This window comes from Colossoma macropomum, unplaced genomic scaffold (assembly GCF_904425465.1).
Source record: "Colossoma macropomum unplaced genomic scaffold, Colossoma_macropomum, whole genome shotgun sequence".
Classification (NCBI taxonomy): Eukaryota; Metazoa; Chordata; class Actinopteri; order Characiformes; family Serrasalmidae; genus Colossoma; species Colossoma macropomum.
The window spans coordinates 16,085,832-16,109,363 of NW_023494789.1; the positions used below are offsets into that span (position 1 = coordinate 16,085,832).

The 23,532-nt window shown below is 38.6% G+C and overlaps 1 protein-coding gene across 14 annotated transcripts in view; it reads right to left on the reverse strand.

Moving 5' to 3' along the window:
- Window positions 1-3,752: 3,752 nt before the first annotated feature.
- Window positions 3,753-23,532, reverse strand: part of dlg1 (discs, large homolog 1 (Drosophila)) — a 163,567-nt gene continuing 143,787 nt past the window's right edge. For 9 of the 14 annotated variants that reach the window (XM_036570286.1, XM_036570285.1, XM_036570280.1 and 6 more), the window contains 10 exons: window positions 23,236-23,412; window positions 16,105-16,171; window positions 14,494-14,590; window positions 10,446-10,487; window positions 8,534-8,584; window positions 8,337-8,438; window positions 7,681-7,853; window positions 7,443-7,552; window positions 6,684-6,775; window positions 3,753-5,523 (listed from right to left, as the gene is read on the reverse strand). In XM_036570286.1, coding sequence (XP_036426179.1) covers window positions 5,417-5,523; window positions 6,684-6,775; window positions 7,443-7,552; window positions 7,681-7,853; window positions 8,337-8,438; window positions 8,534-8,584; window positions 10,446-10,487; window positions 14,494-14,590; window positions 16,105-16,171; window positions 23,236-23,412 — 1,018 coding nt within the window. In that variant the 3' untranslated portion in view covers window positions 3,753-5,416. Of the gene's footprint in view, window positions 5,524-6,683; window positions 6,776-7,442; window positions 7,553-7,680; window positions 7,854-8,336; window positions 8,439-8,533; window positions 8,585-10,445; window positions 10,488-14,076; window positions 14,102-14,493; window positions 14,591-16,104; window positions 16,172-23,235; window positions 23,413-23,532 lie in introns of all 14 variants that reach the window. The other 5 variants (XM_036570287.1, XM_036570283.1, XM_036570278.1 and 2 more) reach the window with 2 other exon arrangements.

Here is a 23,532-nt window from a genome sequence, read left to right on the forward strand (position 1 = left end):
AAAGGTCTCTTCACTTTTATAATAAAACTACATTTTAAAAGGCAATTATTTGTCTGTAAAACTGTAATAGTTATGCCAGTAGAAAGCTTGAATTCTCACCATTACAGTGACATACAGCAGCAAATTAAATGAACCCTGTGAACCTACAATGAAACATTCTAACCTTTCCCTAAATCAAGCACGAGACAAACTTGTCCTATCTACAGTCATTCACTTCAGTAAACTGAACCATAAAACAGAAATCTACTGACTTTGCTTGAGGAAGGAACTCTCACTACACTAAACTGGAATATAAGACAGGCATTTGCTGGATTATAGTTTGACGACAGGAAGGAATCCTGCTTATAATGGCATCATAAATGTTCAACAATGCCCATTTGCACTTTTCAAACTTATTGTTGCTTTCAAAGGATTTCACAAGATTGATTAGTACAGGCAAAAAACTTAAAGCAATAAAAAAATAAAAAAATCAGATTTACAGTTTTCCACTTACCCCAGATGCAGTCGATCAGCCAAGACATCTTCCACTGTCCAAAATCTGTTTTAGTTTTGCCCTGGAGCTACGAGACTAATGTAGCTAACAAGGAAACTTATAGTCACCAGGTTAGCATCATGCAAACAACATGCCTAAATCATCATAAGCATGCCTCAAATAATCTCTATATCATAAATCATAAGATATAAATCTCGTGGTTTGACACTGAAAATGTCTTAAATATAAAAATATGTTGCATAGCTATAAACAATAGCAGCAGCCATCCTGGTGCTTTAATCTCAAACTAAAGAAGTAAACCTCAGACCTCAAACATGTCTTAGCTGATCAACTACATTTGAGTGAAGGGGAGAAAGAAATTCTTGGTGTAAAATTATGACTAGATGATTTCTGATGTGTTCAGTCTTTGAGTGCATTTCACCCTATAATAAAACAACAATATGGTCCCATCACTAGATAGAAACATAGAAACAGTCCCGAATCCCTGGGGTCCTTTGTGTCGAACTGGACTTCAATGATCAACAATGGGCACTTCGCTCTGAATATTCAAAGTACACTCCTAAAAAGTGGTTTTCCAAGGGTTATTCAGTAAATAACCTAAAATATAAAGAATATAAAATAGAATATAAAAATATATTCTAAAGGTACAATATCAAAATCCATTATACATTATTTCTTATTCTTATTATTTTTTACAAGATTTTCTTGTTTTAGAGCAAATCATCTTTATCTTATTCAAAAACGCATTGCAGATTAAGTATAAAGATCAGTGCTAAATATTTTGTCCAGTGCAGAGGTCAGTTTTAGGTAGGAACCATTAATTTAAGTGTCCTAAGGTGTCACAGCAACCAGCTAATGTAATAAACTGTCCCAGCAAGTAAGCGTAGCCAGTCAGTATAAAGGCTGTGTGAGGTTTTGTTTTATATCAGAAATGTGACTCTAATGAGCCAAAATGTTTTACTGAAGGACCCCATTTAAGACCCCATCAATTAAAATGTTCACTACTTAATTACCTGTAAGTCTTAATATTTCTAAAATTTAAGACAATAAGAGTTTTTAAAGAATTGCATGGAGACAGAGTTTCAACAACATGTTTTTATGATTCACAAAGTTTTATAAACTTGGACATACAAATATACAAACTTAGAAATAATTATTAAGTTAAATTATCATTGCAAAACTTTTCAAACTATTCAACAACTCAGTTTCTACTAACAATTAAAAACATCGTTTCATCCCAATTTCATAAAATACCTCTAAATCATGAAGTTGGCAGATTCTGAGCCCTATAGTCTTGACTAACTATTTCAACAAAGCACTGTAATACTGTCCATCTGCGAGCTGCTGGCTCCACAGGTGGGCCCCTTGCAATACCCCACGGCTCCATTGCCCCTCCTTCTGCTACCTCTACCTCACTAGCCTGGAGAAAAAGAAAACATTCACCATGTCAGGGATCAGGGTCATCACAAAAATACAAAAAGATACAAAAAAGTTAGTCGCATGGTGCAATTGACTAGCTAAAGGCTACATTAAAATCTGTTACAATCATTCTGCAGTCATTAACATTTTAATACAGAGGTAACTGTAAGAATAATCTTTCTTCAAAAACCCAAACTTATCCTTTAATGCTTGCCTCATAAGGTTAGCATCAGCTGGCAGACTAACGTTAGCAAGCTAGCGTTATCTGGCTAGCGCGGTAGCTAACAATAGAAACTCTCCTCCACAAGAACTAAAATGACTAAAAAGACTTAACTTGCCTGTCATTTGTACTGTTATCCTACTGTTGTCATCAGTGAAATCCTCCATCTTGAATTTTCTCCTAAACTTCTCGTGTGGCATTTTCCTCATATTTGACTGCTGTGCTCCTTTTCCCGCAGTCGCTGAGCTGTGCGCCGACATGACGAAGCAGAGCTTGGTCCTCTTGTGTGTTTTCGAAGTGCTGCTTGGCTCGCAGATAGAACTTTATAGAACTAAGTTAGAGTTTGACTTGCAGATGTTGTCACAGAATAAGAATATGTGAATAACTCAATTTTGACAAAAATGTCAGACAGAACCTTATAATGCCAAGGGGACAATATGTGTAAGCATAACAGTGTTGTGGTCAGTCATTGGGTGCCCACCACTCTATAATGTAACAATATTGTCCCTTAACAACTTAAAGAACTTTTGGCTCGAAACTCGGAGTACACTCCTAACAAACTCGTTAAGCGTTCTTAAGTAAAAGGGTATATATAAAACCATGACAAAATGGAAAAAAAAATGCTTAAATGGCTCTTTTCTATGATCATAAACCTGTTGTATATGGTTCTTTTAAAAATCTTTTAAAATGGTTCTATATAGCACCAAATAGGCTTGTTAATGTTACAAGGTACTATGTAGAATGTTTTTGCTACACTGTATTTGAAGTGAAGATGATACATAGGGGCTTCATAACACGTATAAGCATATAAGTGATGTGGTCAGTCATTGGGCGCTCTCCAGCCTATAATGTAAAATAATATTTTCCCTTAAAAACTTAAAGAACGATGCATTCATAGAAAGAGTCACAAATCCCTGTGTTCATTCAACAGTGCCAAATCTACAGATGCAGACTTTTTGTGCAAAATATTCAGAGTACACACCTAAAAAATCTTTAAGGGTTCTTAAGTAAAAGCAATGGTTATATATAAATCCATAAAAACTCAAAAAAAAAAAAAAAACCTCAAAAAAAAACAAACCTCAAAAAAATAAACAGTTGAATGCTTGTTTTTTTCTGTCGTAAACCTGTTGTATATGGTTCTATACAGCACCAAATAGGCTTCTGTTATTGCTACCAGGTACTACATAGAACGTTTTGCTACACTGTATTTGAACAGATTATATAGGGACTTCAAAGTCATTCTATAATGAATTAACAGTATTGTTCTGTCACTACATAAAGTATGATGCATTCATAGAAACAGATCCAAATCCCTGTTGTCATGTTTCAAACACTGTAATAAACACTGTGGGCATTCAATCAAATCTGAGAGTTAATTCAATACTGTAGATATAAGTTCACTCCTAAAAAGGGCTTTTTCAAGGGTTCTTCTATAAAGGCAACGGTTATATATAGACATGACACATCAAAGAACCATTTTAATGCTTACTACATAGGGACTTCATAACATGTATATGCATAACAGTGATGTGGTTAGTCAGTGGCTGCACTTCACCCTATAATGAAATAGCAATATCGCCTCATAACTACTTAAGGAATGACGCATTCATAGAAACAGAATGTTTTTTAATATACTTTTTATTAGCAGTTCTCCTCTTTTGACAAATGGAATGAATCAGGTTGGCGGGTTATTTACAAAGTCCAGTCAAAAATGAGTTAGAAAGCTGTGAATAAGTGATAGAGAGGCAGTCTTTTAGAAAACAATCATCTCCGAGAATGAGAATGGGAGGTGGATTCTGTGAGAGCGCCCTCCAGTGGAGAATTAAAGGCTAGTGTTCAAGAGTGCTGCAGCCACCCTCGCTTCAGCTATGGTCGTCCCCCCATGCCCACCCACTGTGAAGGACACGGTCAACCAGGTTCTGCTGCTCACTTTCCACAACACCGCTGACATTTTCACAACTCCAGCTGAAAAAACACAAAGTCAACCTCTAGCTCACTTGTACTCATTATAAAGTACATATTATAAATACTATTGCTTTTAAAACCATGCACGCCACATGAAAAGAAAAGAGACAGAATTCACATGGAAGAGAGGGCAGAGGAGAACTAGCTGCCAACGACTGAATTTTGTAACTGCTCTGAGCAGACGGCTATGGCAGTCCATCGTTGAGCCCAGGTATGTCTTTGCTGAGGGCAATGAAGTTCATATAGTGACATTATGCAGAAAACGAAAAAGAAAAAAAGTAAGGAGATGGTGGTGAAAGTAAAGGAAAATATACTCTCATTTGTATTTATAGATTTATATATATATTTTTCCATATATGTTTAACAATATAAAGAAAATTACTCTCATAGCTGTAGAGTTTCAGTAAAGCTCAATATAGAGTTTTATTATAACAAAATAGGCAGTATACTGAGGGTTAAATATACGTTAAAATCTCAGTGTACAGTTTTCATCCTCTCATATTTGCATTGCAGTTTCTTTTCCTAAAATACATGGTCTCCTGAATTTTAAACAGAAACAGAAAACATGTTCAGCCTTTCCACTTTGCACCTCAACCTGAACTCAATCTCATAAGCACCTTTATCAAATTAAAACATCCACAGATCGTTGAAAAAGTTTCTTTTTTGTTGTGCCAGAATAGCAATCGAAGTGCCCCTCTCCTTGTGCAGTTGTGAAAGTTGCATAAGTTAAAATGGGTTGATCCTATTATAAGATTGAGGGGAGTATATGAGAGAAAAGCAATTTTTATGTGGCTATGATTAATGTAGCTGAAATACACGTCTAAGAGAAAACTCAAGAACAACATATGTTAACTAGAAAAGAACTGTCCAAAACATGCTTTTAACGCTAAAACGTGCAAAGTGTCGCTTTGTGTATTCTCCAAGTGAACATACACATGAATGCATTTACTTTCGTTAATATGAAAAAGAAAAAAAAACAAACAAAACAAAAGAAACCCAAATGTATATAATGAATTAAAATCCTTTTTTCCTTCCAGAAAGTCACCTCCCTTAAACATTAAGGAATCTGTACCATATAATCTCCCCAATGAGTCGCTGGTTAGGCATAACCCTTCCCCCTGGAAGCTGACCCGAGTGCCACGCAGCAATCTGAATCAGACGCGCAGGTGGACAGCCACAAACACGTCTTGCGACGCCAGCGTATCTCCTACGCTGGGGTCAGAGTGCCAGTTTACACAGCAGGCCAGGTTGGTAGAGAAAAAAAAGAATAAAATACAAAGAAAAAGAAAAACATCAAGGTTTCTTCGGAGGTTGCCGTCTCACAACTTCTCCTTGGCTGGCACCCAGATATATGGTCCAGACTGTTCTTCAATGATTTGTTTAACCTGGTTGTAGATCTCCTCCAAGGTGTCCCCTTGAACAATGGCTAGAAGACAGAAGGAGAGAGTACGGTGACATCACTAAATAGGTGACAGTAACAGAGAGTCTGCTTAATGAAAAAATGCATTGAATATCAACTGAATATGTGTAACAGACTGTGTAGAAAGGGTGCACTTATGCATATGCATACTGTTTAATGCAGAAAGCTTACAATTTGCTTTATAAGCAGGTTTTGTTTGTCTGATTACCACCACTACAGTAAGTACTGTTAGTAAAATCAAGAACAATTACTTGTGAAAGGATTTCAGTGACCCTTTCAGAGAAAATGGTAACTTCTCAAGCTTAATACAAGATAGGACTTCCAGGATCCATCTATCACATGTTGAAAGGGTGCCATGTTTCCATTTAAGATGAATGGCACTGGCCACTAGGGTGGTAAAGGCTGTACTGTAACAGGCATGTACAGTTTTGGGGGAATACCAAATAGGGCTGTTTTAGAACTTGGGGCCTATTAAGCATATCAAATACATTAGACCGCAAGTTTGTTAGTGGAGGCCATGTCAAGAACACATGCAAGTGATTGGCAGAAGAATGCTTAGATCTCCCACAGCCATCAGTTTATGAGAAAACAGACCATTGAAGACATCCTTCAGTAAAGAGCCCTGACACAGTGGTCCCACCCACTGTATATAAAAACAGACCTGGTTGATTATTCTGTACATTTCGAATCATGCTGGTGGTTATAGCAGACACTTAGGGACTTTTGCCCAACTCCTGAAGTCCTAACCAATATGTAAGCTAGTTTAGCTGAATGTAGGAACCAAACAGGAAAAGATACCTGACAAATTTTTGACAACCTGATATACCAGCTATTTTTTTCTTTTGACTTCTTTCAAACAGAACTTAACAATGAATAAAGAGTTTCTCTACAATACTTACAGAGTTCAAATACAACAATCAGGATGATTCTATTAAATAAAAATTAACATGTGTTTTTTAGTTCCCAGAAATCAACAGACTTTTCTCTTGAGGCTCAAAAGGCTCCAATGATTCCTTCCTAATACTATTGCATCTAAATGTACAAAATTAATCACACTTAAACAAGTACTGAAGCTTCTCTGACTGGCCAAACTCACACTTTGGATCGAGAGGCATAACCACTCAGAAACAGACATAGTGAAATGTGGACAGCTGTGCTGCACTCACCGGTGAAGTGCTCTGTAAACTCCTGCTCCAGCTTCACAGCTCGGTCAAATGTCTTCTTGCCCTGCTCCTCTGTCAGCCTCTTATTCATCTCTCTGGTGAACAACACAGAAGAACATCACAACTTCCTCCCCAATAACACATGCTCAAAACTACAATAAATATACTCTTCAGAGCTAAATTAGTTATAGTTGCATGCAAAAGTTTGGGCATTCCTAGTAAAATATGTTTTGTTTGTTTTCTAAGTGAAAACAGAAGAGGTGACCAGTTTTATCAGCAAAAGTCTGGTGTGGTTGCAGGTTTTCATTCCAAACAAGTCGAAACACACCTGATTCCACTCCTTAAATCAACTGGTCTATCTTTAAACAACTGTTTAAAGACTCGCGTGTGCTCCTAGTTTGTTGAAGTGAAAATCTGCAGCCGCTCTGTCCCTTTGTGGACAAGACTGGACACTCCTGCTCTACAGCAAACACACTTCTGCACATTTTAAGGCACAATTACTGTTTATTTGGTAAATTTAACATATTTGAAAAATAACATTGTTTCCAATATGTTAAAGCAAATAATCTGAAATTGGGCATTAAATTAGCAGAAAAATACCATATTTGTTCTCTGTAGAGGATATGTTAATTCATTTACACTTAGAAAATCAACAAAACGTCATTTGACCAGGGGTGTTCAAACTTTTGCATGACTGTAAATTTACTGCAATATTCCCCAGCTTAAACAGAAATGTTTTAAATAGTAATGATGTTGACTTACAAAATATTTTCCATTGATTTTGGTTTGACAAACACAGCAATAGGAAAGAGCTGTGCTAGCTGGAGTCGTTTGATGGCATTGCCAGAGACATCCAGGATGCAGTGTTTGCCCTGAGCAGGGAGAGAAGAGAAAAATGGGGAAAATACGTTGAATGCTCAGAGTGCAACGTGGAATGGAGAAGCAACATCAACTGTTTCACTACCATTTGCGTAACTGGGAAAATGGAGCAGAGCCGCACCTTTTCTGCAACCTCTCGCACTGACTGCACACTCGTCCCATAGAGATGGTTGTTGTACTGCCCCGCCTCTATGAACTTGTGATCCTGGATGTCTTTCTCCATTTGATCTCGAGAGGTGACAAAATGGTAATCTCTGCCATCTACCTCATAGTCACGCTTTGGTCTAGTTGTGTCTGAAACAAAGAAAGATCGATGGGATTTAGATTAAGATTTAAAAAAAAAAAAATGCAAAACTAATCAAAGAATCCAGCTTCAGTATATGTTTGGTACACACTGTATAAACAGCTCATTTTGAGTTTATGGTGGTTGTGATGTCACAACCATGAACATATTTACATTTACAATGTGCACTGCCATTCAGCTTAAAGCAAGGAACCTGGAAACCATTGCATCTTTGCAGTATTACAAATGATCCAGACAACTTAAAAGACTGGCTCAAGTTTTTTTCTTTTTCTTTTTAATCCATGTCATTGAGGATTTTGGTCCGAACCTAACAGTTTGTTGTCAAAAAAAATAAAATAAAAAATTAAAAAATAAAAATATATATAAGAAGTTGTAAAATATGGATCCTTCCAAATCTAAATTCTTACTTCGATAGGCAAGTATTACATCAGAGGTGTGATAAGAGCACATTAAGAAGGTCTGTGAGCACTCACGGGGGACGCAGGATGCAAACTTATCAGGAAACTCTGATATCAAGTCGTCATTGATCCGGTCTTTCATAGGCCCGAGAACAATCACAGGACGAGTATAATTCACTGCAAAGGGCAAGACAGTCCATTTAGAGCTCATCACACTTTTTCAAACCTGGGCACCAGAAAATGTATTCAAACATGCTGAGTAAGACACTTGCCTTCCTGCTGCATGACCGTCTCATATGACAGAACATATTCTTCCTGGCCACCTGATTGAGCAGAGAAAACAGGAGCATTCAGCACAAGACAATCATTTAAAATGAGCTAAAATGCAACTAGCACTCCTTCTCTGATCAATTACTGTGGCTCTGAAAGTTAAACGGTTTGTGTATTGTCTATGAAATGTTCACAGAAATAATTTGCCAAACTATTGTGGCTTGTACAGCGAACAGGGTTCATATAAACCAAGGACTGCATGCAAATGTGTATGTCTTTAGTGCTCACAGTTTAATTGGTCTCTACAAAGTTTTTTAAAAAGCATCAAAAAACATTTCTAAAAAGTTTTCTGCCTTTATGCCTTGCATGTGTGGAAACACATTAGTAATGATCAAAGGTTTATCTCCCAGTCCATGGACTGCACAGAGGAGACTGAGCCAAGGGGTCAGGAAGTGCTTGCAGTCTAAAACTGCTGAAACACATCATTCCAGTAATTAGGTAATGCTTCAGAGAAGTAATAACACCAGTCATAAAGAGCAAACTCCCTTGCTAACTGAACCAGGTCTCTGATAACAGAGGCAATATCCATCCTGAAACATCTAGGATGGACCTTGCACTCTAGTATTGATATCTCCATTGGACAGCTCACAAATGTGTGTGTGCCTCAGAGAGATGGACCAATTACTGTGGTATAAAACTCATGATAGTCATTTGTTTCAAATTTGAATAACTGCAATAACAGTGGGTGATTAGTGTCTTTTTAATAAAAAGATCAAGTGGAAGTAAACAGCATGCTACAGTCTCCCTGCAAAGCACATGCAAAGACAATGCATGTTCCTATAGTTATAACCTGAACAGTGAACAGTAGCAGTGATGGTAATCAGTGCATATTTAAATTGTAGCTTATTTTTGCTGTCATAAAGAAACAAAGGAGATTTAGTGAACCTGTGGTGAAATGATTTCTGTATGTATTAGTGCTTTTACACTTTTTAATATATCCGATATGCGATAATACCAAACCCTTTTCATACCATTCCTTCCCTTCTATGTACACTACCACTCAAAAGTTTGGAATAACTTATCATTGTCATATTGATAACGCGTTACTTCCTATACATCAACACAGTGTAGGTGTATATCTTAAAACTAGAGACCAAACGGTATTTTAAGGAGTTTGAGTTATCATGTACTGTAAATTTTATATAGTAATTATGATTTTATAATCATTGTGTGTTCTCTACCTCAATATTTGATCACTTTTGAAATACAAACCATTCAGAATGTTAATTTTATTGTAAAGTCATTCTCAATTCTGCACAACCTTTCCAGTCACTGTAGAATCAGCTAGGGGAGAATGTGGCTGGTTGGCACAGTGTTAACTTCTCAGTATATTTGTTGCTTTAGTTTTTGAAATTAAAAAAACGTTGTGCGAAACATGCCACGTAACATGTGGGGCGGGCTGGCAGAACATGAGTTTAGTACTGAACGCATTAATTCCAGGAAATATTTTCTGATGTTGAAACTGTCTGTTATCCTAGCTAAGATGTTTGGATTTTATTTGCTGCAAGTTGGGTTATTCTAATATATGGTATGCCTAGGAAATACAGCGGAGAGTCAAAACTGTGCCAACTGACCCCACCCTCCCCTACAAGACTGTTCTTCATTATTAACACATCTAAATTTGTTTTAAAACTTTCTTCTAATAATAATCTGAAAATGAAATTCTTTTATACTGTTGAAATTGATTTTAAACTTTAGAACAGTAGGGTACATGTAGTGTAAAACAACAGAGCCTTTGTTGAGGGCAGACAGAGGGAGTAAAACACAGGAACCAAACCCAAAGCTCACAGAGAAAACAGCCACAAAACACAGAGAGACGAAAAAATGAGAGGAAATCGAGGGGAACACACTTACGGTAGCTACTTTCACTATCACTGGCATTAGAGGTTACATGCTCTGAAATCAAAAGAAGGGCAACGTAAGCACCACCAACATGAAACTACTCGGCCACCCCAGAACACATACACGGCAGGTGAAAGTAAATATAACACAGTGAACTTATGTCAGATACCAGCAGATGGCAGTGTTAAGGGCCTTCAGGACATGAAACATTGGTAAGCATCTCTCACTTTCCAGTTTATTCTCACATTCCGCTGCTGCAAGTTTTAGCATTTTAGTAGCATAAAGAGACCCACAGCAGTATAAAAATAACTCTTGCCTAGATGTTATGAAAACTTTACCATTTTGCCTTTAACAGTACAATATTCATAAGTCCTCCAGGGGGTTTTAACACAGCCATGGTGCATATTCATAAACAGAGCGAGAACTCCACCACAGATAGACGTTTCAGTGTGGCCAAAAGACAGACACACACACTCACAATACACTGCCAGTCAAAAGCTCAGGGACACCTAGCTTCTCAAAAAGTTTTCATATAAATAAGCATGTTTTCTTTATCATTTTTCATATGAAAACTAAACTGAACACAAAGCTGTATAGTTCTTATCATATTTCTTTGAAAAAGAGTAAGTCTTTGCTTGAAAATATTTTTGATCCCAGCACATTTATCCCTTCATTGTTAATATAGCACTCCATAGCACTCAAAACTTTCAAGTGTTTAAATTATCTTCAGAGCCAAGATTTTCTAATATGTGCTTTTAACAAATTCTTAGAAAAGCAAACTGTTTAGCCATTATTTAGGTAAAGCCTTCTCTTCATACTGAGGAGGACAATTTGATGAACGTTAAAGTGAGTGCTGCAAAATATACCCAAAGTTCTGGCAAATACCTATTTTATATTAATAAAACCTTTGCAGTTTTTTTATTCGCTTAATTAAGAAGTACTAGTGAAAAATCAAACATTACTCTGAAAAGAAGGTGAAATGTCCCTAAACTTTTGATGGTTGTACAGCATTAAATTGAATTGTCCTAACCACTTAGACAGTACTGTGCAAAAGTCAGAGACCACTCTTTAACTTCCTGTCAAAATGGCCATCAAGTAAAAGTTATTCATTTTTCAGCATGAAATGTAATAAATGTAATATTACATTTTTCAGTATTCAGCCAGTATATAGTGTGTCCACCCTTTGCCTTTCTTACAGCTTCCGTTGTCTTCAGGAGACCTGCTTTCTGCAGGGACATTTTTCCATCCACCTTGTTAACCACCTTACCAAGTTAAGCCTAAGAACTGGTTGCATTTCCTACTTCTAAGATCTAAACAATCAGGAACCAGCCATTCAGAAGCCTGAACACCCAAACAGAAGACTGGATAATATGGAGGGACACCATCCATATCATCATCAGAAGTCGTAAATAACTTGACGGCACTTACAACTGTTCTTTTTTGTGCCTTCTTCTTTTTCTCAGTAACAGCTTCCTGACAGCTACACATTCTTTCAGATGCATAGCACTGAGTTTCTCTCACAGTGGAAGGAAGGACAGAGGCTACGTTCACATTACCAGGTTGAAGTGGCACAAATCTGATTTTTTGCCCTAATGTGACTCAGATCTGATGTTTTCAGGGCTGTGTGAACACGCAAATCTGATCTTTTCAAATCCGACCTTACTGTGAACGCTCAGATCGGAATTCATGTGCTTTTTTTTCCACTGCGCATGCACCATCATTCGGCGTTACCATAGCAGCAGCGCCAAACAGAAGTTAAAGCCTGTAAACAGTGGAAAAGCAACACATCTCACCTTTTTCGCCTTAGTCTCGCTCTAATAATAAAGCTGAGAGCTGTTCAGAGTTAATCATCTTCGCAGTGAAGGCTTGTTCTCCTCATTAGTCTGTTTGCTGATGACGCACGTGATGCACTTGATTCATTCATGTGACCTTACTGAGTAGAATGAGCGCATGTGGGTCATTTCAGGATGCCGGTTCATTCACATTAATGACAGATTTGAATCACTTACCTAAACGTGTGTGAACCATCGTGTCAGAGAGATTGGATTTGAGCAAATGAGCAATGAGGCTTGTAATGTGAACATAGCCATAAACTCCTGTAGATCCTCTCCTGTCTCTCAAAGACTTAAGTACTGTTTATCTGATGGTGAAAGTTTTATTGTCCTACCAGGTCTTGCATGGTTGTTAAGAGCCCAATCGTCTCAATAACTTTTAATCTTTTGAACAATGGAAAAAAAAAATGTGATCTCATTTTATTTGTCTAACTTATCTTTCCTTAGGCTTAACACATCCTTATGCAAGTGGATTATTTTATATCTAATATACTTTATCTCCTTTAGTCATTTTAGATGCACATAAAAGAAATGTGCAAGGCAGCCGAGGTGTGACTGGGTAGCTGCTTATGTAACTGTCAGAATCTTTAATATCTGAAGGGTAACACCTTTGGGAGCAGCTTTTGTTGGGAGGACACAGCTATAACCGGTTGGTTTTTTAGTTGCATGCACAAAAATGAAGAGTGGACAAATTAAACACTGGTAGGTTTGATATTACACTTGGTGTTGGATACTTCTGTGTAATTGTCTGTTAAACATGTTTCTGTTCTTTCCTAACATTGAAAAATGAATAACTTGTAATAATAATAAGGGACATTTGACTGGAAATTAAATAAATGAAAGGGTGGTCTGACTTTTGCACAATACTGTGTACACAGTGTAAGCCTCTTTGATGTCTTTTAGTACTATCCTACTTTGCAACTAGTATATCAATCCCAAGTTTTCATTGATATTCTTCAGCTCCCCTGACAAGGGCAGGTGGCCAATGTTGTCCCTAAACTAACCTGCTCTAGTTCTGTTTTCCCAGAAAAGAAGCGCACCAGAATTAAGTGTTTTGTAGGTCAAAAGCCTTTTAAATGCAAATGAAGATAAGAGCAGCGGAAGCGTAAATGTCAGTCTTGTCATAATGCTTGCGGAGCTGCTGTGAAACAGAGAGTGTGTGTGTTCTGATGTCTCAGCACTGTCCCGCAGCCTCATAATAATAAGGTTTTTCACATCACAACACTACAGAACTTGTGTTGTACACTAAGGATTAGGATTTTAGTCTTGCATACTAACTACTTATGGACTATGTGGCAGCATCATGTATATATTCCATGTGATAATGAGCATTTGAATACAAATTCTGAAATTATTAAGTGCAGTGTGGTGACTTACAGCTAGTGCATTAGCACTGCTCTTGCACTGGAATTTAAAAGAAATTGTTGGAGCAGTTTCTGAGCTATCTGTCTTGCTGCTGAACAGAATCTGTTGATTAAACCTACTTAGCCATGTGTTAAATAATAATGCTGCTGCTGGACCGTACTATCCCTCATATTTTTGAGTCAGGGTCACTGTACGCTGTACTACTTGGTAACTCAATAAATCAAAAATCAAGTGGTTAGCCACATAGCTTATTGCCCCAGCCACTGCAGAAAAGTAAAGCATTTTCTCAGCCATTTTCATTGTTTTCTTTTAGCATGTTTATCCTCAGAAACCTTGATCACTGGACCCCTAATTAAGGAAAAGGTAAAAGAAAGGGAAAACTAAGCTGAGGGCATGAGGAGAAGGTTCAGGGCCATCTAAGACTGCGGGAGCCTTGGAGGACTTACTCATGCCTTTGTCGTCACTCAGGTCCTGTAGAGCAGACGTCAGAGAGCAAACAGGAAAGAACCACAGAAACAATGGTTAACCGTACTTCAATAATGCATGTGGCCTTACCGATCAACAAGCCACTCCCATACTGCAACAGCCTAAATGCAACATCCCAGTGGGAACTACTGCATGTAATTTCCTTAAAATTATATATTACATTATGCTCCCAGAATAAAGACATGCATGAACAAGGCTGCAAAAGCCCCATTTATAAATTTATAATGGTGTGGCAGGAGCTGTGCCGGTTTAGTGAGCTGTTGCAGTATCAGGGGTTTATTGTCCAGCGGTTTCTTGCTGCCTCTATGTGTGAGGCTGCCCTGTCCTGCACTGCCCACTACTCTCCTGGCTGCCCAGCGTCAAGCAGTTGTACTTACGGTCCACATCGCTTGTTTCCTGTTCGCTCTGCTCCTTGTTCTTGTAGAAAGGAAATTTTCGCGAAAAGAGGTTCTTTTTACGCTTGTCATTGAGCGACTGCGGAGGAAGAAGGGAGGGAGGGATGGAGGACAAAAAAGGAAATGGAAAGGAGGTGTCTAGTACAGGTGATACAAAAACCCAAATGATCCCATTTCCATGACTCTGTGGCCACATGATTGCATGCTTAAGAAGTATGGATGACAAGTAATACAAGTTAAACTAATAATTACGTCACAGCATTGTTATAGGTATTTCATCATTAAACTCTACTACAGTCCATTCATTCTACTAAATAATGACATGATTAGTCTTTTCTGTGGCGACAGAGTCACTTAAAATTATCAGATGAATTACAGAGATGAATTACATAGAAATACTAACTGACAAAATAAAGGGTCAATCCTACACCAAACCAAGTATGTGACAGAGAGACTGATAACAGATTTTGAACCAAAACCTTAAGGAAGATGATCATAAACACAATGCAAATCTAAACAGAGATGGGTTAGGAAGCAAATTAAGGCACACAGAAAGGGAAGAGGAGTCACCAAGCAAGAGGAGAGCAGTTGGACATCAATGGCAAGCGTGTTTGTGTATATATATATAGCTGTTGTCGGAACAAAAGAACAAAATCCAAAATGCTAACTTTACAGGAGAAGGAAAAAAAGATACTTTACTTTTTACGCAAGTCAGTGGAACTTTTGGTCCATTCTTCATGAAATTTGCAAACAATATAAAGATCAACAGGCATTTTCAAATTATGCCAAAAACTGAAAAATGATAAAAATGGAGACACGAGGCCTTATGCCGACAGCAGATACATATAGTTTTTTCTTTTCTTTTACCCCCCTCCCCCCATCTAAGCAGCTAAACAGTTCATGCACTTGGTGCTGCATATGAATATACAAACAGTGAGTTCAGTCAAGTTTGGTCTGGAAGTTAAGTCAGCAGTGTAGAAACAGTAAAAATGCAGCAAAGACTTGAAAGACATTATCACATGCTGTTAACCAGCCTCATAAACAAGTCTGTGTCAGCAGAAGAGATTAGTACAATCCAGTACATTCTTGTCATACTGAGTCTAAGCACAACCAAAGTAAAAACAAACAAACAAACAAACAAACAAACAAAAAAATATATATATATTCTAGTTTGTTTCGCTATTGCACATGCACTTTCTCTGTGGCCCAAAGTTGAAAATCAGCTGTCAGCTCTCTGGTGTGAAAGTTGTTTTAGCATTCGAATACATTAACACCAGCGGAAGGCGCAGCATGCTTTCCCAATATTTCGGGTGTGAACGTGATGTTAACACTGTTCATCCAAATATACTAAAAATATTAACATCAGTGCGCCAGCACATGGTCTGCTGACAGTTTATTTTCATCCCTAATCTATTATCAGCCCAAAAATAGACAAGCTTATGGTTATGAACAAAATAACTAATTTTGAGTACAGTTTCACTACATTATCATTTCTGTGCTGACTGATAGATCTTAATTTATGGAGTACACTGTGTCTGCACTGAAAATGAGACGATCTACATCTTAGTGGCAATATACAATTGAAGTACTTACCCCTTTGTCCCGAGACTTGGAGTTGAATTTGACGGTCTTTAATCTGGCTCTCTCTTTCCTTTCCACCCTGATGAACAAAGAAGGACAGAAACATTACAGGAGCTGGGACACATAGTAAGTACACAGATACAGGATTCACAGTGAGCAACAAGACACTATGGATGTTCATTTTGGATGCTGCTCTAAAGACAAGCAAAGTTATTTCCATAGTAAGGTTCTTTGTTGACCTCCTCAGATTCAATCTGAAGCTTACTTTAAATGGCACTTCAACCTCAGAACTCTTTTTTTTAATAACAAAAGACCAATTCTCACATCTTTGTTAAATCTCATTAAAACCAGCCTCTGCCAACCCCAAACACTGTACTCTGAACCCACCCAAAACAAAATGTTTTGTCACTCCTGCTCTAAAATATTCTTCCAGCTTGCATACAACAAAAACAATTACATATTTAATACCAAATCCTTTACAGGGTTTACATTATATACTATGTTTATGTTCAGAGAAGCAGCACTCATTCCAGAGGTTTCCCTGATTTTAAAATGATGACAGATACTGTATCTCGCAAAACACCAGCACAATTGACCCCCCTGTGGCTGTGTGATCAGATCACGAGCAGAGCAGGTGAGAGACAGGAAAGCTGTAGCACTTTTACAGAGTGGGGTGAGAAGTCAATTATCAGCTCTCTATCTTCATAGTCTGGAAAAAAACAGAGAAAGAGCAAACTCTCACGCTTCGCTTCATCACACCGGAGAAAAGCTTTAATTAGAGGGGGTATTATTGGCTGACGGTGAAGCTGCAGGTTTGCCTCAAAATGGAGCACGGCATTTCCTCTTGTTGGGCTAAAGACAAGGTTGTAAACCAGCATTTTATGTAGAGAGATACTATTCAGAAAAACAGGTCCGTCGTGGTAGACTTCTCTTGATAATGTTGTACAGCATGGCTGGGGTGCTGAGAGAGCAAGAGTTCACTTTACAGATACCTAAGAAAGTCCAGGAGAAAGCCCAGGAGTAAACCAGGACCAGATGGGTGGCATGACGGTGATGAATATTTAAGGACGATAGAGCAGAGTTCATGATGCAGTGCTGACTAGTGATATAGAAATGCACAGAGATTCAATACTGTGCAAAAGTCTGAAACTACCCTTCATTTATATGATTTAGAGTCAAAATGTCCATTAAGCACAAGTTACTCATTTTCAGTATATACTATCTACTTGCATAAGAATAGTAAAAGTTAAAGGAAAGTAAGTGGATAAAAAAAACAGGAGTTTCCAACTAGAGTTGAAAAAATTATTAAAGATATACAGAAAACCAGATTCCTAGCAACCATGCAAGACCTGTACTTAAAACCTTTATCTTAGGGAGAGAGGAGAAAGGCAAACTCCACACTTGCTTCAGATCTGAAAAAATCCACAGGTGTTTGTGTCTATCCTTCCACTGTTAGAAGACAATTCAACACTGTGAGTCTGAAAGAATGTGTAGCTGTCAAGAGGCTGTTACCGAGAAAACAAAATAGACAAAAAGGAAGAAAATTTGCTGTTTTTAGATGGACTGACCACCCCAGAGTCCAGACCTCAACATCGCTCAATGTATTTGGGATTACTTGGATCGTGAGAAACAGAAAATGAAACCAACTTCTAAGACTGAACTTCGGAGGACTGAACTGTGGAAAAACTGAAAGCAAGTCTTATTTTTTTTTTTGAACTTCTTTTTATTTCCTTTTTATCAAGTGCAATCGTAGATACGAAGCATACAGAAATTGAATCTTCCACTTAGTTGTGCTGGCCAGTGTCCCACCAATGTCATTGCCTCAGACTTTGATTGGTTAATTTGGCAACCTGAATGCTCTCCATATACTTTTAAGTTTTTGATCAGTGCAGGGCTGAGGAAACTGGGTCAGTGATATACGTCAATATGTCATCTGCATAGAGTGAAGTCTTGTGTTCTGTTTGACCTTCATCTTTTACACCCTTTCTACTATGGTTTTGTCTTATTAATGCTGCTAGAGGTTCAATATTTACCGCAAAGGACTAAGACAGTCCCCCTGTCGGACCCCCCTCTCCAAAGAGAAAAAATCTGAACAGCATCCATTCACTCTAACATGTGACTTCAGATTAGTATATATAACCTTTACCCACTCCATGAACACAGAATGGAATCCCATTGCAGCCAGCGTGTTATACAAAAATTGCCAGTTCACAGTATCGAATGCTTTCTGAGCATCGAAACTTATTAACATAGAGTTCTGCATATTTTTCTTGGCACATGTTATAACATTTAGCGTTCTCCTTGTATTATTAACTCCTTGTCTCCCAGGGATAAATCCCGTCTGATCAGGATTAATTAATTTTGCTATCATTTTTTGCATCCTTTTTGCCAGAATATTGGTCAGTAGCTTTTGATCATTACACAACAAACTAATGGGTCTATATCCCTCACAGAATGTCGGGTCTTTCCCTTCTTTGTGTATCACTGATATAATGGCCTCTGATCATATACTTGGTGGATCGCCTTTGGAGAGAGCGTAATTAAAAACTTTAGTTAATACTGGTACTAAATCATCCATGAAGTATTTATAAAACTCCCCAGGGAGACCATCTGTGCCCTGGAGATTTATTGTTTTTTACATTTTTTATGGCTTCACGTATTTCAGTTTGTGTAATGTCTGATATCATTTGCAATGCTTCATCTTCTGACAATGAAGGTAGATGTAAACTAGTAAGAAAGGCCTCAGATTTGTCACTAATTGTTTTTGATTTAGGCTCTTCGTACAGATTTTCATAGAATGATGCAAAGGCATCCGCAATATCCTTTGGATGAGATACTGTTTTTTTAGATACAGGATGTACAATCTTAGGAACCACACGACTGGCCTGGGCTTTGCGAAGTTGAAAAGCTAAAAGTGGCTGGCTCTGTTCCCCATCTCATAGTATCTCTGTTTGGAAAATCTTAAAGCTCCTTCGGCTTTATATGTGAGGAGGGTATCCAAGGCCTTCCTAGTTTCTTTTAATTCTAACAGGATGTTGTGCGCTCCTGTAGTTTTATGTTCTATTTCTAATTGCTTTATTTTATTTTCTAGTTTCATTTGCTCTTCCAGTCTTATTTTCTTTAGTCTTGATGAAATCTGGATCATTTTCCCCCTTATAACAGCTTTAGCTCCCCCCATAGGATTGATGGGGTTACCTCCCCATTATCATTTGTATACATATGTTGATGGGAGAGACAGAAGAAGTCTATCCTAGAATAACTACTATGAACATTGGGAAAAAACTGAAATCCTTCCCTTTAGGATTCTTAGATCTCCATGGGTCAACAAGTCCTAGTTCTGAAATCATTATGTTAAGTGTTTTGGTTTTTTTAGTTTGGGGTCCTCCCTCTGCTGGTATTCTATCTAATCTACCATCTTGTACTGCATTAAAGTCTCCCCCTACTACTATCGCGCCCTTAGCGTTGTCAGCAATTATGTTTGCATTTTCCTCAAAGAAACTCTGATCATATTCGTTTGGGGCATACAAGTTAATAATAGACACCTCCACCTCCCCTATTTTGCCTACTACCATGACAAACCTCCCCAATTTATCCTCAAAAACTTTTTCTAAAGAGAAGGCCAGTGTCTTGTTAATTAAAAATTGCAACTTCTCTTTTTTTACCAAATGAAGCACCATATACTTGGTTTACCCATTCCCTTCTTAATTTTTTATGCTCTCTCTCAGACAAGTGAGTTTCCTGTAATAATGCAACCGAGCATTGCAGTTTCTTTAACTGACTATATATTTTTTTCCTTTTAATAGGATGATTCAATCCACGGACATTATAGGTGGCTATGGTCAGGTTATTCATGTGAATATCGTAAAGTGTTAATATTATCCCACACTTTTGTTCTCAGTCCAAACCTCCATTTCAACACAATGCACCTGTGAAGTATTTGAGACACAACTCACGACCACACATCTGTTAGAATAGCAGAAACAAGCATCAAACATAATAGAAAAAAGAAAAAAAGAATTTTATACATAAGAAAATATAAGAACTGACTTCCAAACACCCAACTGGTTTAACGAACATCGTACTAACTAGTTTCAGTAAAGACGGAGAGTTGTGACTATAGTCTCTCCGGGGAGACACACGCAGTGCTACCGCAACTAACGGCAAATATGCTGTGTTTCAAGTTGCCTATATGCTACAATGAAACAAGAACAAATAGAATGAAATTAAATTATCTTGCCTACATCTTCTGAAGGGAAGCCCTTATTGTTTTTTTTTGGTTCCCTCATATACATGAACCAGCCAAATTTATTGTTACATCTTTGTTACAATAAAAACAAAGCCAGCAAACACATAAGCCTGGTTTATAACCAGCACCATTTGACAGTTCTTGCCTACCTACTTGCATCTCAAAGCTGTTTGCTGTTCATTTTTCACCTTGAACAAAAACCTGCAAGTCCGCGTTCGTCATCGTTGATATGCCTGCTCTATTCGACGTCGATGCCAAAAACGAGGAATTACACAATAGTTCCCTCTGAAGATTCTCCCGATCATCCACTTTGACATGAATTCCCATCTCCTTAAGAGTGGGGGCCGCGTCCGCGAGGGTCATGAAGGTCTTCACGCCGGATTCCAAATGGACTTTTAGCTGGGCAGGGAACGGCGACTGGGCTTTCACTTTCTTCTCTTTGAGTTGCTTTATTACCTCCCTTACCTGCTTGCGTTTCTTTTGCACATCTGGCGTGTAGTCCTGATCGAAGAAGATCTTCTGTTCTTGGTATGTCACCCCTCGTTTTTTCCAGGTCTTGTTGGAGTATCGTTTCCTTAACTCTACAGTCAGAAAACCTGACGATAATGGATCTTGGAGGGGCAGAATCCTCTGGTTTCATGGTCAACGAGCGATGTGCTCTCTCCACGCATAAGTCCAAATCTTCCGGTAATCCAAGAGAGGTACGCATCAAGTTGGTTATGAAATTAGTCATATCGCTTCTTTCCTCGCCCTCTTTCACTCCATAAATGCTCAGATTATTCTGTCTTGCTCCAGACTCGAGGTCTTCAAACTTGGCCGATAGTTTTGCTTCCCTGTGAAGTAGATAGCGAATGGCTCTCTCGTGTCGGAGTGCTTTATCCTCCGTATCACTCACTCTCTGTTCAGCATTCACTACTTGTTGTTCCAGTTTTGTCGTATGCTCCAGAACATCACCAAGGGTGGACTCTGGACACCCTGGATAAAGTAGTTTTCATGTCTTGAGAGGCCTCTGCGTGTTCCTTCCGTAGGTTGCGTAGTTCTGTGAGCACCGTCGCCATGTTTTCTTCAGTAAAGCTTCACCTGTCTCGCCAGTGTGTGAAGACGCGTCCGCATGGTCTCGTTTATCTTCCTTTTTGTTCCCCTTGCCTTTCTTTTCGGCGTCTTTTTTAAAGTGGACATTGCGGTTTTCGTTTTTAGCAATTTGTATTGATTAATTAGACTTGAAAAATGATGTGGCTAGTTTTTAAGGGTTTCTTCCCCCAGCCAGAAAATCAAGCGGCTACTCCTATCATGACGTCACCGGAAAGCAAGTCTTTTAAAAAGAATATAAGTTGCACTAAAAGAAAAGAGTGGACACATTAAATACTGAAAAATCTAATAGTATATTTAGTTGTTGAAGCTTCTGTGTAATTTTCTATTTAATATGCATTTTCTGTTGTTTTCCCTGATGCTGAAAAATGAATAACTTTACTGGAAATTCAATAAATGAAGGGTGTTCTCTGACTTTTGTGATGTTGGAATTGTATATTTGTTGTCTGTGTTTCTGAGCACCACTGAAACAAATTCCTCCCAGTCAATTAAGGCAATAAAGTACTGAAGTCTGAAACTTCTGTACCAAATCATTTTCCAATAAAAACACAAGCCCATCATCTGGCAGTGAGTCATCCCATAGTTGCTGCATCATAAAAACCAAATGGTTCACCTAACCTTGATTAACTGACGAATAAATCTACAACATGGTCAATGCTGAGAGCATAATTAGTGGACAAATCCTACTAGTGTCTTCAACAAGCGGAGGCAGAAAAGAGTAACACTCAGCGTTCGGTTTAATCTTTGGGTTTGCGTCTCAGCAGAAGCATGCACTGTGTCACTGTGGACTCTCGGGTAAGATGGGGCAGATGAAAGTGGCAGTTGTGACTGTAAGCTGCTCTGATGCTGAGGTACTTCTGCTCCCGCACAGATTTTAGCTGCCACTCAGTATGCAGCAGGGGCTGAAAGCTGGAAAATGCCTTTGTTAAATCCCCCCCACCCCCACCCCCCCAACAGCTGAGTCAGACCCTCTCGCGGTGGGAAGAGATAGAGAGTCACTCTGTTGCTAATGATAAAGTGAAGGCTTGCAAAGTAATTTAGACACAGACGCATGCGGTTACACATGTCCCACTCTGATTTCAAGAGCAGATCAGTAATACTGCTGACGTGCCATCTTTTTTTGAACATCAGGATGGATTTGCTTTTGAGAAAGCCAAAAGAAGCTTTCAACCCACACTCTCTTCCCCCCGTTCAATGTTACCAGAGAGGCTGTTCTTCCTGATGGATGAAGCAATTTCTCCAAATGATTAAAAATGAGCATAACTACAGTGTTGAGTATTCGCTAATGGTGAAAACTGTGTGTTCGACTCAAAACAGAGCACTCCAAGGAAAAGGACAGGTGCCTCGCATAATGATATAAAACGGTACTGCTGTATGTAGACAGCTAATATTCTGAAAACTAGAGCCAATGAAAGCAATACAAGTTCCACTGATTCCAAAAGGCAGTACAGAACCTTAGAGATAGAGCCATAGTGCCTCCATTCCACTTTCTTTGTCCTATATGTGTGCATGTTCCTCAATTAGTAACACAAATTATGCAGAAATCAACATGAAATTGCAGTGATGTGGAACAAAGCAATTATGAGAAAGACCTTCTGGATGAGCTGATGGGTAACACAGCATGAAGCGTTAATTCATCCTAAAGGGGTTAACAGAGCAATCATCAGCATATGAGATATGTGGGTTGGGAGCAGGGGATATGCGGGGTGGGAATGGAGGACATGTAGGATTGAAGTAGGAGAGTGGTGGGTGGAGGAAGGGGAATGGAAAGGAAAGGGAGGGCATGGTCATAATGAAGCTGAGTGTACCTCCTCTTGCTGGGAATGACGCCGATCTCCTCCACTTCGCCATCTGCGGTCACCTGCCGCGCCTGCCACCACTCGTCGTCCGAGGCGTTCAGCACATGCAGGATGTCCCCGAAGCGGAAGTTCAGCCCTTGACTGGGGAGGCCAGAGTCCTTCGTCCTGTCATAGTCAAACAGCGCTCTGCAACACAACAACCAGGAATGAACACTGTGAGATTCAGAGCAGTGATAATGAAATCAGTTTGACTGAACCTCAGTTTTACTCAGCTAGCAGTACAATAGACCTCATTCTAGCCTGACA